Source organism: Gymnoscopelus microlampas (assembly GCF_963454915.1).
Source record: "Gymnoscopelus microlampas genome assembly, chromosome: 4".
Lineage (NCBI taxonomy): Eukaryota > Metazoa > Chordata > Actinopteri > Myctophiformes > Myctophidae > Gymnoscopelus > Gymnoscopelus microlampas.
In genome coordinates this window covers 32008199-32024245 of record NC_139941.1, presented here as the reverse complement: position 1 = coordinate 32024245, position 16047 = coordinate 32008199, and the positions used below count along the sequence as shown (strand labels likewise).

At 41.1% G+C, this 16047-nt stretch overlaps 2 protein-coding genes across 2 annotated transcripts; both read right to left on the bottom strand.

The window, feature by feature from the left end:
• Nucleotides 1-389: 389 nt before the first annotated feature.
• Nucleotides 390-4971, bottom strand: gal3st1a (galactose-3-O-sulfotransferase 1a). Its single transcript, XM_084054920.1, has 3 exons — nt 4690-4971; nt 2478-2627; nt 390-1540 (listed from the first exon to the last, which is right to left on the bottom strand). The coding sequence occupies exons 2-3, from the start codon at nt 2603-2605 to the stop codon at nt 394-396; spliced, it is 1275 nt and encodes a 424-aa protein (XP_083911046.1). The 5' UTR covers nt 2606-2627; nt 4690-4971; the 3' UTR covers nt 390-393.
• Nucleotides 4972-6915: 1944 nt separating this feature from the next.
• Nucleotides 6916-15806, bottom strand: pes (pescadillo). Its single transcript, XM_084055162.1, has 15 exons — nt 15641-15806; nt 15342-15421; nt 14070-14223; nt 13174-13283; nt 12792-12963; nt 12556-12645; nt 11474-11590; nt 11276-11344; nt 10009-10098; nt 9167-9297; nt 8938-9063; nt 8210-8394; nt 7887-8005; nt 7607-7774; nt 6916-7274 (listed from the first exon to the last, which is right to left on the bottom strand). The coding sequence occupies exons 1-15, from the start codon at nt 15662-15664 to the stop codon at nt 7194-7196; spliced, it is 1716 nt and encodes a 571-aa protein (XP_083911288.1). The 5' UTR covers nt 15665-15806; the 3' UTR covers nt 6916-7193.
• Between the last annotated feature and the right edge of the window lie 241 nt (nt 15807-16047).

The following is a 16047-nucleotide window of genomic DNA, read 5'->3' as shown; positions in this document are numbered from 1 at the left end:
TAAAACTAACATCTACAAGGACAAAAATATTTTAATGTTTGAAATGGGACTCACAAACACTGTACAATAGTATACCTAGCCTATGTAATAAACAGTTTCAGTTTTTGTAGATTGTGAGGTGAAGTTAGCTCTGGTCCATAGTGTTAGAAGGAGTTCTCCTTCTAACGCTATGGACCAGAGCTAAGGTGAAGTATGCTATTGTCAAGTACCCATCAGATAAATTACAGCCTGCAAACATGAAAATACTGATGACTGGTAATGTGACACAATTCAACACACAAACAAACAGTAACCTTTCTCTCAGTCAACTTCATCCATAAATTATTCATTAAAAAATGAATTGGCCCCTCTTGCTATAATGTGTCTATCACCGTTTTAAAAAAAAAAAATTTATCACCAGTTAATGACATCTCTGACATGACCCCATAGCTTGGTGATCCACAGGTTAACCCCCAGTTCTGTCAAGTACTGAAGCTCGGGTGTCAACATCTTACGGCACAACTTGCGGTGGGCCTTGTCCACATTCTTCTTCAGGTTATAACCCATGATGGACTTCTCACCAATAGGCTGCCAGGGCTGCATGGCTGTCTCCTGAATGCTGCCAGCGTCTACGGCGTGACCACCCTCAATACAGATGGATGCCATCTCCGCATTCCTCCTCCTGAGCTCTGCCACGTCGTCTGCCATACGCTTTCGTCCATAAGCATCCACTTTCTTCCAGAAGGTGATGTTGAAATGTTGATACAACTTCCAGTCTATTGCGTTCCACTCAAGGGCCCTTGCCCGAAGTTCAGGGGTCAGCTTAGACACTGTGGATCCTTTTCGGGCATTGAGCTTAAAGAAGAGCAGGTCATCCATCTCCCAGCAGAGGGTGTCCTTGAGGAGGATGAGTGATTCCTCAAAGTGCTCCACGAGCATAACCAGCTGAAAGCGGTCAGTGATGGATCTGATGCCCTCCTGCACCTGTGGATCATTCAGCTCCAGGGTGTTATCGTGTCCAAAGTCAAAGAACAGCAGATTCTTGAGGTAGAATGAATTAAAGCCCTCTGGGTCAAAGTAGTAATGGGGATCATGTAGGAACTCAGTCAGCTTATCCTCCCCTGGTATCTTCCAGGTCAAGGGCACCAGACGACCAAAGTAGTGGAAGGAGGACTCGAAGAGCTCTGCAGGGTCTCGCAGAATAGTGATGTAGGAAGTATCCGTAGGAAGCAGTTTGGCCACCTCGGCTGCATTGAAGCGCATGTGATTACAGATGATATTGAAGCACATTCCAGGCCGGTGGTCTTTAACCTGGGAACGTTGGAAAAGTGTGGGGTAGAAGAAGTCATTTCTACTGTCTGGGAAGGCAAATTTGAGCCTGTGCTTCTCTCCAAAGCGGAACAGGATGTTGAGGAATGTGCTGCTGGCCGTCTTGTGAGTTTTCATGAACATGACATCTACTTTAGGAGTGCAGAGGCCGCTGGCCCGCCGAGAGCCGTTTGTGGTTGGGGGAATGTGAGACTGGGCCGGACGGTGGGCACAGGAGTAAGGCACTGGAACCCTAGAGAAAGCAAATATGAATGCAATAAGCAAAAACAATAAGCTTTAATGTCACATCACAGGTTTACACAAGTAGAAAAGTGGGTGAAATGAGTTTTTGTGCATGTTCTATCGTTTTGTTATTTCCATAGAAAAAGGGAAGGGAAGAAAAAGGGGGGGGGGGGGCAAGGGGGAAGAGATATCAAATAAATCAAAGAAACAAACAAATGATCTACATATTTACACATAGTACCTGAGGTAAGATATAAAGGTGCGTGAGCATAGCAGCAGATGTATACTGTACATGATATACTATACTATTAACTATACTAGTTAAGGTGCGAGAAAAACACAAAAAAACTAAACAAAAGTCAGCGCGTTGTACATGCTGCAATGTCAGCGTGCGTCAACTGCATAATCCACATAAAGTAAACTGACACTGGTATAAGCCGCAAGTAGGTCCATGAGGAAGAGCAAAAAAAAAAATCAAAAATCAAATCATAAATACTACCATAATTAAACAAAGCTAATTTACAATGTTTACAATAAATCCCAATAGGGTGTGTTAACTTAACTGAGTGTAATAAATACCTAAAGTACCTGAATATTTCTATATATTTTTCAGTATGGAATGTATACACATTTTATCATTTAAGAAAGACACTGATTTTTGCTTTGGTTTATTTTTATGAAGATACATGTTATCATGTTTCTGGATTTTACATCACATGTCAAACCTGCATTTCTTTCTGTGTTTTCCCATTTCTATATCTGCACACATTGAAGCTGAAATAATACATTTAACTGTGGAATAAAACATATCAGATGACAGCATTTTAAGTTTGTGGCCCATATCAAATAAATCTGATATGGATTTGCGCCACACAAGATGTATCATTATGTAATAAATGTTTTATACAATGCAATATTTCAGGTTTCCCCATTGTGATGAGTCTTACTCAGGTAGATTGAAGTGGACCTGTGGACTAGACAGGCAGTATAGCAGGATCATACAGCTGGTGAGAAGGGTACCAAGGACCAGGCCTTTGCACATGGACCTCCACTGCCTCCCTTGCTTTCCAACCATGGCCGGATGAATTACAGATTACCTTGGAAAACAATCATCATTATCATCATCATCATCGTCACCATCATCATTATCATCGATCTGCCAGAAGCTAAGACATCCCTAAAAGATACAAATCCATTCCAATGCAGAATTTTCATGTCATAGCGTATCTTGTGCTTAGTGGACAAAAGTCTTTGAAAAGAACATTAGGAGTTAAAAAATTATGTCACACTTGTGCCATCAAACTATTAAAACTTGAAGAAGTTCTTATTAAATTCAACAGCTGATTTCAAAGCTATGCTGAAAAGTAATGAGTAATAATAACATTCATAGAAATGTAGTGGAGTCAAAAGTACAATATTTGTCTTTTAAATTAGGCCTAGTAGAATAAAAGTCATACATTTCCAAAAAACAAAAAACAAATACTAAAGTAATAAAGTACAGATACTCTTAGAATTAACTTAAGTACTGTAGACCTGTAGTTAAGTAAATGACATTCGTTATTTATGTCATGAGAATATGATAGCCTACATTGGCACTTCATCAACATTTTAAATGTGAGGATAATTGTTTATTGAGCATACCTATGCCCTGCCCTGTGTTTCTCTGGCACCTGTCTGTATAATAAATAATGCACTCCTGTGGAAAGTGAGCCAGCACTACGCCAGCATTCCCCCTGCAGCTGGTAATAAGATGACCCAGAGTCTGACTCTGCAATATAAAGTAACGGTCACACACACACGCCACCTGTAGCCTTAATAAGTGTCAGCTTTCTCAAAATGACTGTGATGTGAAGTATCAGAGGTGAGACCATTGAATTGTTCATCTCAAGAGACCATTTAATGAATGTGAAAATATAACGGCAGCAGTTGTGTGGATTTGGATAATTTATAGCAACTAAACCATGCTGGATTAGCAAGCTAAAATTACAAATATGAATCAGCAAGAATAGCTATAGCTTATAGGAATGGCATTCTTGTCCTGCATTAGTAAGACTAATAACTAGGACAGGCGATTGAAAAAATATTATCAAAAAATAAAAACATTACAAATCACAAAAAAGTTGCACTCTCACATTTTGAAACGAACCATACCTTTTCTGTAGCCTATTTAAAAACAGTGCTGAATCTTGAGTCTGATATCCTTTACTAGTGAACAGCCCGCATAGCAACCATAATGGGTAAAGTAAACAGAAACTGATTTATTACTATTCATAGCTAGGACATTAAGTCTTTTATGAGTTTCTCAAGTGCTGAAGAAACCTTGATGTTTATTCATTAAGGAAATATAGTTTATATATAATCCAGACTTTTTATCAGCAGAGCATAGCCTACTCAAACATTGTTCACCAAACATAGCTAGAAGGACTTTTTCTTTCTCTTTGTCTGGGCTCCATGAAGGGCCTATTATGGATTCATGTGAGCTCTCTCTCTCTCTCTCTCTCTCTCTCTCTCTCTCTGCTGTGATGGGAGATATGAAGCAGGCTGGTTCGGGTGCAGGATGGTTACATGGAGCAGTTCTGCTTTGCAAGTAGCACAATATTGTTTGTTTTTCAATATTGTTATTATTTAACTGCCCCTGCAATAATATACCAGACAGTACACTCCAAACCCTATGGGCCACAGAGACCTGTTTGTTTGATAGCATTACTTTGTAGCCTACGCTTAAGTAAATTAGAAATATCATCACAGCAAATGTATTTAGGAAAGTCTACCGTGTCTTGTTATATTATGTGTCTATGGCATGATATACTGTAATTACAATCTAAAGGAGTGCATATACAAGTTATATATTCAGCACAAGCTTGCTAATATTCCATAAAACATATTTTCAAATGTTTTCCAATTACCCTCCTAGAATGAACGTCTAATGAACATAGGTAAAGTAATGACCTTGACTTATGAACAGTGTTGATACAAGAAAATATAGGTGTAATATATACGATATAGGATAAAATACAAGTGTCTGCGATCTGTACATTTTGAACAGCTTATTTTTTTTCCAACAGATAGTTACACGCAAGAAAACACATTAAAATAAAATAAAAAGTATGCTCAAGTAATTGTGATAGGAAAATGTTAGAGAATTCAATGATTCCTTACCCTCATGCATAAATCCAAGCAGAAACCTATGGTAGGTGTTTCTCTACCAAGTGCATTATGTACAGCCTTTTGCCCCTCCTCGTCCAAATGTCCTAGACAAGTTGCCCTCCCTGCTGTTGACTTGTGTCTGATCCTGACATACACACGATGTCATTAACACCGCACAGTTCAGCGCTCTCCTTATCACGTCCAGCGCTCCGAATCTCATTCACCTGCCAGGTGCTGCCTTTCCTCTCTCGCTCTACATGGGCCTACACCTGATGCTTCTGGCCTCCGCCTCTTCTTCCCATTTCAATTCTAACGGATTCAGCTGAATCAAGCACTACAGGGAGACTCATCCAGCCACCTGTGACGTCAGGCTTACTGTCAGGGGACTAGCACTTGTCAGTTTGAAGAGGGAGGGAGGAAAGCGGAGAGGGGGAAAGGGGAGGGGGTATAGGCCCTATTCTGTGGCTGCATACAGAGGGCTATTGAGTGAAGCCACTGGACTCTGGAGCTGCAAGCTGATAGGAGGGCTGGCAAATGGTATAAAAAGAACAAATGCAGAAAGATGAGGCACAAAGGCTTCAATTGTGCCACTTGATCAAGACCACTCTTTCTCTGTATTGTTCAAAATGCTGATTTAGCAAACCTATGCATTATTTTGGATTAAAGTGTATCCAAGCTGTATAAAGTGAACATTTGGTACCATGGATATACAGTAGCTATTATCTAAATTGTGAAAAAGATAATGTATCACATATGTAGCACTTGCCCTAGCCTTGACAACCTTGCAGGCTTATGCAAAGGCTAAAATGTAATTTGGATAGCATGTTATGTAGACTAGCCAGGTTCATTTGTAGACCTGCTATCCTATAGTGTTTAGTTTCTATGTACAGATTATTTACTTTTTGATATACTGTTTAGACTGATGATAGGTTCCTCGTTTACCTATGATCCTAGATTATTATTTTTATGCATTTGATGTATTACCTCGTATTTACCTGCTTAGTGTAAATCGCTCTGGATTAAGGGCATCTGCTAAATGCCTAAATTGTTATGTAACACGGGTACTGCAGATACCTTGTTGGGGTAATTTTTATTTTATTTTTTCCACTTCAAGATCAAAGGAAATTTATACTCCCATACAATCATGTGCAGTGAAATGTTGGTGTGGCATGCACCACCAGACAGTGCCAACAATGTCCAGCATAATAGAAAATAAAAAGGTAAAATAAAGACATGGTATAACACAAGTTTATGAAAATGTTTAGTTATTCAAGAATACTGGAATATGTAGAATTTGAAGATTCAAAAAACTCTTCGGCTAAACTGTAGCTTTTGATGCATTCTACTTAAATAAAGACAGAGAGCTTGTGTCAATAGAGAATTAAATGGACATCCACCAGGGATGAACAAGTCCATCTGGCTCTGGGTGACAGGGTGTAGCAATACTGTATGTGGTTGTAACGCCTCACCCGTTACAGTAAGGGCCCTCTCTCTGTCCCTCTCGGCACACTGTGGCCCTTCAACAAACAGGGAGACAGCATAGGGCTCGTGCTGCTCATCCCACTCCCTTTGCATCCAGCCACAACAGTAACGCTTTTGTTGAATGGGTGTGCCTCTACGTGCACGCACCCAGAGTGCCAGGCTGAGACCTGGACTGGGTGGGCATGCGTGGAATGCGCATCAGGCACGCGGGTGAGTGGGGAGGGGAAGAAGACCAGTGAGGTCAGTCAGTGAATGAAGAGATTGAGTAGTGGAGGGCATGACTGGCCTGGCCCTCAGCCCTCTGAGATCACAGCACCCTCAAAGGCCTACGGATGTGAACGTTCCTCCGTCATCACCACCCACTGTCCAGGCATAGACCAATCCCTGACCCCCCACGCAGTGACACCATAGTGATCTCTGCCTCTGTATGGAAGTAGACACTTATTAAGGTTGTGGACTCGAGATTCCATCCTCTGAAGGCTGAGGCTTCCCTTTTTACAGCTGTAGCATGTGACACATAAGGTAGCCTGTCTGCGATCTGGCAAACACACCTACAACCCTGAATTATTCAGCATCGCTAAAGCCGTGTGAATAGGACATCCAGTGGTACAGGATGAAAAGGCAAAGAGCAATTATTCAACAGCTTGTCTAAATATGCAACTTGTGGTAACTTGTAACAGTCACAAATATATACAGCCACATATACATATATTGTGTGTTTTTACTGTAGAAATTAGACCATTAAAGTTTAACGAGTGAAGTGGAGGCAATTTATTAGGCATTAAACATAAAATAAAGAATTCTTATAAAGCAAAGAGGCATACAATCTCTCATACAAGAACTCAAGACAATATAAAATAATGTTTCTGATCCGACTTTTCAGCCTTCTGTGACTTGAACCACCATTGCCACGCCACATGGGACGCAGCCGACGCACAATACCATACACTTAACTCATGAGCTTCATGAGACATCACCATCAATATGCAACTTTATGTTACATACAAAGTCAGTCCAGTCATCTTATCTAATGACTACTGTTTCTTGCCCTTTTTTTTCTTCTCTGCCTTGCTGGCATCATCGTGAGCTTTCCTCTTGACGGCGAGCTTGTTTGCCTGTGGGGGAGGAGAGCAGATTGAGTTAATGAACAGTTGAGGGAGCAATGAACCTACTGGCATTTAACACTTTTCGAAGGCAGGTCACCTGTCCTCTGTAGGGACCTAAAAGGGTCATCATTTAACATGCAAGCTTTGTAGGGCTGAGCTATACAACACTGTTAACCATTATCCCCATGTTCTCTATTTGGCAGCATGCCAGACAGAAAACAGATGATGGGTTCAAGGTTAAGTATGCAGCCACTTTAGTTTCCCATCATGTACCTACATAATGACTCTTGTATCAACAGCTACCGTACATGTATATTCACTCAAAAGAAAGTTGCACTAACCTCTCGGATTGTTCTCTTCTTTCCAAACATAATCTTGTCGTAAAGATGCTTCTCTCTCTTCTTCATCATCATGATCGCCAGACGTTTCTCCTCTGCCTTCTCCTCTTGCTCCAAGCGTGCACGGTTTTCTACCCTAGCTTTCCCAGGAGTGACCTTCACTGACAAAGACTGTAAAGGAACGTTAAGTGTTAGCAACAGGCGGTAGTGTAGGTCTATATTATTAAAAAAAGAAGGGGAAAAAAGCAGGACAGATCTCTTCTTAATCTCAATGACCGCTCACCTTGCCCTGAGAACGCTGCTGTTCCATCTCCTTCAAATTCATCTCATCTGCCTCTTCCTCCTCATCGTCCTCCTCGTCTTCATCATCATCCTCCTCTTCTTCCTCCTCCTCTTCTTGCACTAGGAGAGACCAAATACATGTTATTTTTGATGCATTATTTTCTTATGCATAGTGTAATGTTAATCACTGACTGAACCACAAAGAGATTTAAAAAAAAAAAAAGAATTAATAGCCAATCTACTAATTTATTTTGGCCTATAATGACATGCCCAAAATTGGGACAGCAGGGTTAAAGTGGTTAAGAAAAGCGGTGTGCTTCGCACCAGGTTTTTCTCCTCGCTGTAACGCCATGATCTTCAGCTTCTCTGGTGGCACGTAGTCTCCTTCCTTCTCCTCCACAAACGGAGACAGGTGGGGTGGAAGGGTCACACCGAGGAAATAGTCTGCCACTGGCAGGACGACTTTGGCATTGACACAGTCGTATACCCACTGTGGCTGGATGTAGTACCTACCAAGACAACACGGCATACATTGTATGTTACTGTTATACAACTACTATATTGAACTACTGAAACATTTTTGAGGATATCAGCAAATGCATGACTATCTGAGGGGGTTAATAGTTCATAATAAATCACAATTGGCTGAAATGGCGGGGGGGGGGGGCAGTCTGTCAAACACCATGAAGAACAGGGTTCCTTTTAAGCAAAAGGGCAGGAAGTCCCCCTTTCAAAGGCAGTATTGTTGGTACCATGAACATGTACAAGGGGGGATTGAGGGAAGAGACACATGCTCAATCAGCTAAATGTTCTCAAGAATGTAAGAATCACTAATGATATATATAAATAGCTGGCCAGGGCCACTGGCGTAGCGGTCCGGGCACCTAGGCTGCAAATCCTGATAGCGTGTTGTGGGTTTGAATCCCGATCCCGACGACCTTTACTGTGTGTCACTCCCTGTCTCTCTCTCTCTATAGGTTTATTTTTAATTTTCAACAACTGGAAATGCACACCAATAAAACACACCAATTAATGCATCATTAGTCCCCTACCTGTTCATGTACTGCTTGTCCATGTCAGGTCTGTCAACAATCTGATGAGTACAGGTCTCATCCGTCACATCAAATGTGCCACCAATGCAAACCGACTTGTCCCAGGACACCTCAGCCCCAAAACACCTGATGAAGCAACAAGTGTTAAATGATCCCCCATGAATTAAGGCTTTGCTGTTTCTTTGGTTCCTCTTTGAATGTGATGTGGGTCAAAGCAGCTCACACTTACCTGAGGATAAAAGCCAGGGACTCTCTGGGCACTTCCCTGTTGAGGAAGACCTTGAGCCCATCAAAGAGCTTTTTCTGGGCCTCCTGTTCTTTTTGTTCTTTTTCTCTTTCCTGCATCTTCTCCATATCCTCCTGGAGAATGTGTTAAAGACACAATCACAAATACATTTGGAACTTTAGTAGAACCGTGGGTTGTACAGCTGCCTGGCTATGATAGTTAAAATATTGTTGATTATCTGTTGTTTCTGTGTGTCAAAAGGCTCACGGAGAGGCACTAACACCCAATTCATCCTAATGGAATGGATTGTTCACTGGCCATGCACAGGTGTGGAAGGTTATATAGGTAGGCACTCACTTCCTCATTGACAGATCACCAAGCCAAACTCTCCTACCCGCTGCCTCACAAAACACTATCATTCTGCATCGCTCAAATACCGTGTGCGTCCAAGAGAATCAAAAATTCTGTATCTCGGCTCCTGAGTACTTTTATTTTTTCATGAAAAAGTCTGGCAGTCTACTGTAGAAAATAAATAAATAATTCTGGCAGCCAATGTGTTAAAAGTATATCATGTCCAGATACAGTAGCTATACAACTTACATGTCTTGCCAAAACAACCCTGCCAGGGTGACTAACATCTCATCCATAGCAACCAGCCATAGAGGTGCGATCCCCAGTCCAACACCTCCAATTACATATTGTTCACTGACAAATATCTGATCTCTCAATTCTGCTACATGTTTTGACAATAATGTGTTAAATAAATGCTTGTTTTGCGTTTCTTCAACTCTTAAGATAAAGGTTTTTCCCCCCTGTAGAGATAAATGCACACAGAATATCCTTACCTCTTCAGCAGGGAAGTGGTCAAGCTCGGCCTCCTCCTCCTCTACTGTGGCAACCACCCTCGCCAGGCTGGAGCTCATGGCTGAAAGTTTCTAAATTACAACAGAAATGTATGTTATCAATTAGAATTGAAATGCATTATTTGACTTATTATTATTTAAGAAAGGCAGCCTCATCTAGCATGCTTCACGGGTTCAAAATCCGCCTTACTTTGCGCTACGGTAATCTGATCCAAGGTCAGCCTAAATCATCACGCGAGTTACATAGCACTTAATGGGTTTCTCTCCTTATCAGCACTGAGTACAGGTCTTCTTGGATTCCCTCAGGTATTACACATAATGATGAACAGACCCGGAATCCGAGGTAATAGAATCTGAACCACCGACCCAGGAGCCAAATGACAGGGTCCGGGCTGTTGAACAGCAAGCATGTTGGATGTTTTCTGCAGTAGCTCTGCAGGAATGTGACTTCATACACAATATTTTACTTCGTCTGGCTTACTTGTTGTTAACTAGTTGTACAAACTCTTGTTTTATTGCTGTACTGTTTTATTGGATCTTGTTTTTTTAGTTGATACACTTTTTGTATTAGCTCGTGCTCATTTGATTTTGCTATTTTGTCTCATCTGTTTAAGAAAGTAGGTAGCTGATATATAGCACTTTTACCTTAGCGCTAGGTATACTCTTGGTTGCTTGTTTTTGCAGGAAATGCACTTAAGACTTCTGGTGATTAGTAGTTTCGTTCCCTACCTATGTTGAATGCACTTATTGTAAGTCGCTTTGGATAAAAGCGTCTGCTAAATGACTGTAATGTAATGTAATATTAGTGCACTAATTAGTAGTGTATCAGCTCGATATCAAGGCTCAGTATTACAAGCTCACAACGCGTCAGCTTGTAGATCTTTAGTCTTATATTATGTTTGATGGAAGCTCTCCCCCAGGTCCCCAATATAGGGGTATGATGAGTGCTGCAGCCACAGCCAGTAGTGGAATTACGTACCAGGACTTGGTTTATTATAAAATCCACTTTGTTTGTGTCCAATTATCTGCTTAAGTGTGATTTTGAGACCTTTTTTTTTTTACATTGCCATACAAATATAGCAAATGGAATTGCTTCTGGTTTTTCACTCACAGAGCACAGAGGTGACAGAAAAAAATGATCAACATAACAATATTAGGACTATTATCGTAACCAGGTAGCAACACAACCCAAGGTTCCACCAAACTTCAACATCTCTCTTTAATGGGGAACATTTGAATAGAGCCTTACCTCCATGTAGCTTTCCGAGTCCATGGCATAGTCTTCCTCATCCTCTGTCTTCAGCTCTTTGGTGTCCAGCTGGAAATTAAAGTGAGATTAATAAAGCCCACAGCCAAATGGCCAGAAGTCATGACATCTGTGGACACATACGGTATTCAAACAAATATTGTAAGTTTGAAATACAGCAATAACAACTTTATGGTGTACCTTTGGTGGGTATACCAGGTTGAGAGACTGGTAGAGACGGAAGTTGATGAACCCCAGAAGGGTAGTGTAGAACTCTGTGAAGGTGGACATTACCCTGTAGTCCACATCAGTAGGGTGCTGGAAGAGCAAAGGTTAGGTTTAAGCACATTATGCTTTTAGTTACTTGACATTTCTAAAGCACTCACACTCTTGTGTCTGTCAGTGAAAACATGTTGGTGAAAGCAGCCACTTATAAAGGGGTCCCAAACTCATCTTGACAGTTAACACTAGGTCTTGGCGATATGACTTCAAAGCGATCTCTTGATTCTCCCGACAAAAAAAGCTTCTCGCTTATTCGATTAATCTACGGCTATTGGCTCGAAATTTCGGTTTCGATATATTTTCAGTTAATTGCCCACTGCCCAGCCTTAGCTGACACAATCACTTCTGCAAACAGACTCACTGGCTTTTCCAAACCCGAGATCCTATTACTGATTGAAACTCATACAGTATATCTCACAGACTGAAGGCATGATGATCGATGTTTAGTCAACAAACACAGAATTTCTCAAATACAGTCATTGTACTAACCCTAGGACTGATAACCCCAGTAAGAGAGATCATGGCCACCACTGTACCACTATTAGGGATGGGTATTGGCAACAATCTCACGATACGATACGTATCACGATACTTGGGTCACGATACGATTATATTGCGATACGCATCACGATACTTGGGTCGTATCACGATATTGCGATATATTGCGATATCACGATATATTGTGATACATACATATATCACAACTACATATTGTTTATATATACACTACATATTGAGTAGCTGCAGATCTGTGATAGGTTCTTTGAATGTTTTTCATAAAGCCTTTTTTTTTTTCTTTTTTTTTTTAAATCGCGATATTGATGCTGGAGTATCGATACAGTATCGCGAAATAAAATATTGCGATATCGATAATATTGCCCATCCCTAACCACTATATACTATGGCAAATCTACAATAAGGTTCATTTCCTGAACATATCATGAAATGTTTAAGTTGTCAACAATCACGTGCAGACTTGCATTTCATCATTCAGCACTTACATCATGAGCGAACTGGTAGGGTACGAGCCAGGTAATGGACTGTCCAAGGATCTCAGCTTGATAGTAAATTCCTTTGATGGAGAGGAATACCTATCAGAGACAAAAATATACAAAAATATACTTTTCAATGGAGGGAGGGACAGAGATAGAATACACTGTGTGCAATAATTATTTTTAATAATTAATATAATTATTGTTTGTTGCACAAACTCAAAAAACATAATGGTGCCTCATACCTTTCTGAGAGCACGGGACATGATTACAAAATTCATCCACTCCACAGTAAGACGTCTGCATAGCTGGATTGCCTGGACGTGGCATTTTCCTGTGCGAGCAAAGGTGGAGAACAGGAAGCACATAGAGACAGCATCATCGACGTCACGAAGGGCATCAGTGAAGGTGGGATACCTGCCACAAGAAAGAACACCAGAAATAATTGATAGATTCTACATCCTTCAAAATGTTGACAAATATATGATTCTTACAACTTCATGTGACAGGATATCGCTATGACAGCCACACACTTAAGTTGAACTGGTGATTTTTAGAAAAGGCGATCAACTAAGCTCCACAACACCCTCTTCTGTTGATTCTTGGCACTACATTTATTGGTCTCACCTCTCTTTGATAATGTGGTCCAATTTATAGCCTGGCTTGTTGTCCCTCAGTCTCGCCACACTTGTCCATTCTCCTTTTCCATATGCCTTTCTGAGTTTTCGTACAAATATCTGTAAAGAAAAGGACATTAGGAGAACAAGGCACAGGATTAGTAGTGTAACATGCTGGATTGGGCACATAAGGAAATCACAATAAATAATGACATTTAAATTCAACAAATGAAGAAATAAAGAACATTTAAGCAACGGTTTGAAACAGTTTAAATCTCTTTTTTCAGTCATCCTCTGCCATGTTTTCCCACTGTAGCTGAAACGGGAGCAGTACTGACACAGACGGGTGTTGACAGGCTGACTTTTTGGATATGATGTGGTGGAAAAAGGTAACAATCAACAATGTGGCCCACCGCTCGCCAGTGTCACACTCTGCCGGCAGCATACGTAGAGGAACCTCATCTCCGAGCTATATAGCGGAGGGAGAGGTTCCGATCGGTGCTAGCTCCGCATGTTTCAGTCTAGACCAAATCTCTTCGCCAGATAGGTTGTAAGGATAATTCCTTTTAACAGGTCGTTCATGAAAGTCCTTGCGGTCTTGTTTCCAATGAGAACCTGTGAGCAATTAGGGATTAAGAGTCTTGCTCAGGGACAAATTTCATTTCATCGACACATATGCTGACCTGGCCTGGAATCGAACCTGGGGCAACCAGGGCCTCTGGCTCCCTAGGCAGGCTCACTAACCACTCAGCTATGGCCGGCTTGGCCGCCCCTTGTGAGCTTGCAGATCTGCTAATCTTGGCTAATGTTCCCCCCAGAATATGGATGCTGGGGTTTATGTGGTTAAAATAAATTAGAAGAAAAATACATCTATCGAGATATTGTCCAGAGTGAAAGTGAACATACCTTGTACTCTCTGAACTTCCCTACAATGGGCTCATGAAGCAAAAAGCGAATGTCTTTCAGCAGGTAGAAAGTCCTTGGGGCTGTGGATCCCTTGTTCACCTTTTTCTTGTTCTTGGGCTCATGAGGATAGATGCCTTTAAGAATGCATAGGCGTCTGAAATCAGGACATCAGATTAGTTTGAGCAGCAGCAGACTAAGCTAATTCCAACACATTTTGATAGTATGGGATGGCTCAGGGTAGAATACAGGGTTAAGCAATTAAAAATGGGATTGTTTTTTAAGATAGTCAAAGGGGCTGTGCCCTCAATGCCCACATACCTGACTAACTACTTCAAAAAAAGTGAGTGACACCCACAGCAACAATACTAGAGGGAGCAACAACAACGATCTGGTGCCACCTACAGAACAAACTAGGGAAAATTATCTTTCTACTACTGTCACCAAAATGTGGAATGCCCTGACACCATCCCTTAAAAAAGAAATCACTGTCTACCTTCAAAACAGGCCTGAAAATCCATCTTTCAGGAGACCACAAGGAGAGGTAAACTCACTTTTCCCATAGAAAGGAGATGGCATTCACTGCTGACATTCTGTTCCTACATATGGTGTTTTATATTTGTTGATGGTATTGATGATATATATGTGTTTATTTTTACGCTACGTTGATGAATTCAATTACATAGGACCAGAACGGAAACAAGTCCCCAGGACTTTTTTGTGTTATCCTTTAAGGCCAAATTATAAGACTGTACCTCGTGCTGTTTACCTTTCTGTCTAGTAAAGTATTCAATCAATCAAACTGCTATGGGAGAACAGAGTATTTCTACAGTGCGTTATTGGTAGTTTTACCCAAGCACATTTTTTTTTTATTTTTCCACCACTGTCTATAAGTAGCCTACTGCATTGGTTCTCAAAGTGGGGTCCGGGGACCCCCAGGGGTACTTGAGGGAGTTCCAGGGGGTCCCCAGCTAAATGATGGACAGGAACCAAATGGACCCTTATGGGTCTGTAACTCTGAGAGTGTACAAATGGAACCAAACGGACCCGTTCCATTTGTACACTCTCAGAGTTAAATTAACATTGATTTTACAATATGGATTGGGGTCCCAGAGATATAAATGCTATTAAATGGGGGTCCGTAGCCCTAATGCATGTCAAACTGGGGGTCCTTGAAATTAAAATGGTTGCGAATCACTGCTAGAGAGCCGTAAAAATCTTCTCTTATGTGGGTCCTTGGCACGAAAAAGTTGGAGAACCACTGGCATACTGTACCTGAAATCTGCGAGGCTCAGCTGTAACTTCTTGCGAGCCTTGTTCCTGGTGATGTAGTTGGTGGCAGATCCCCTCTCGAACTGTCACACAGTCAAACAACACATACATTATTACGCGACTACTTTAAGTTAATTTGATACTAAACTTCAGCATGTTAACAAGAAACACCAGTCAATCTATTTAGTTCTATAATAACGTCTACTTCAGTGTACTTAGCAGTTCACGTTAGCTAAGTGGCTAACAGCGATGGCCACACAGTAATCCATGTCTGAGACATTACTTCTATTGTGCGCACTTACCTTTTTCTTTTGAACGCCACCCATTTCTTACGTAGAAGGGATCTAACGCACAAGTATAGATGTAGTTTTAATAGTCTAGCAAGTATGTAAACACAGCATTCAGCAGATCATCAGCACACTGACTATTAACCACTGGCGACACACGTGTTGTTTGGCATGCGCGAAGGACATGCGTCACACAGCGAGGACCCGAAAGCAGTTGCCATATTTTGTGAGAGAAATAAGCAACCAAGTCTATGAAAACAAGCCCAAAAGAAGCAACTACTTGGCCACATAGAACTTTAAACCTATTATGCATCGGCTATTTGGATATAGCCGATTTTCAAAAACTCTTGCAATAAAATGTGGAATACTTTGGAATATTACAACCAAATAATGTTTTGTGCCAGGGAGTCCCTGGTACACTT

Coding starts and splice junctions, on each gene's coding strand:
- gal3st1a (XM_084054920.1), bottom strand. CDS start 2,605: ATGGTTGGAAAGCAAGGGAGGCAGTGGAGGTCCATGTGCAAAGGCCTG. Junction 1,541..2,477: donor GTCCACTTCAATCTACCTGA/GTAAGACTCATC, acceptor TGCTTTCTCTAG/GGTTCCAGTGCCTTACTCCT.
- pes (XM_084055162.1), bottom strand. CDS start 15,664: ATGGGTGGCGTTCAAAAGAAAAAG. Junction 12,646..12,791: donor TGTCCCGTGCTCTCAGAAAG/GTATGAGGCACC, acceptor TGTCTCTGATAG/GTATTCCTCTCCATCAAAGG. Junction 7,275..7,606: donor AGAAGAGAACAATCCGAGAG/GTTAGTGCAACT, acceptor CCTCCCCCACAG/GCAAACAAGCTCGCCGTCAA.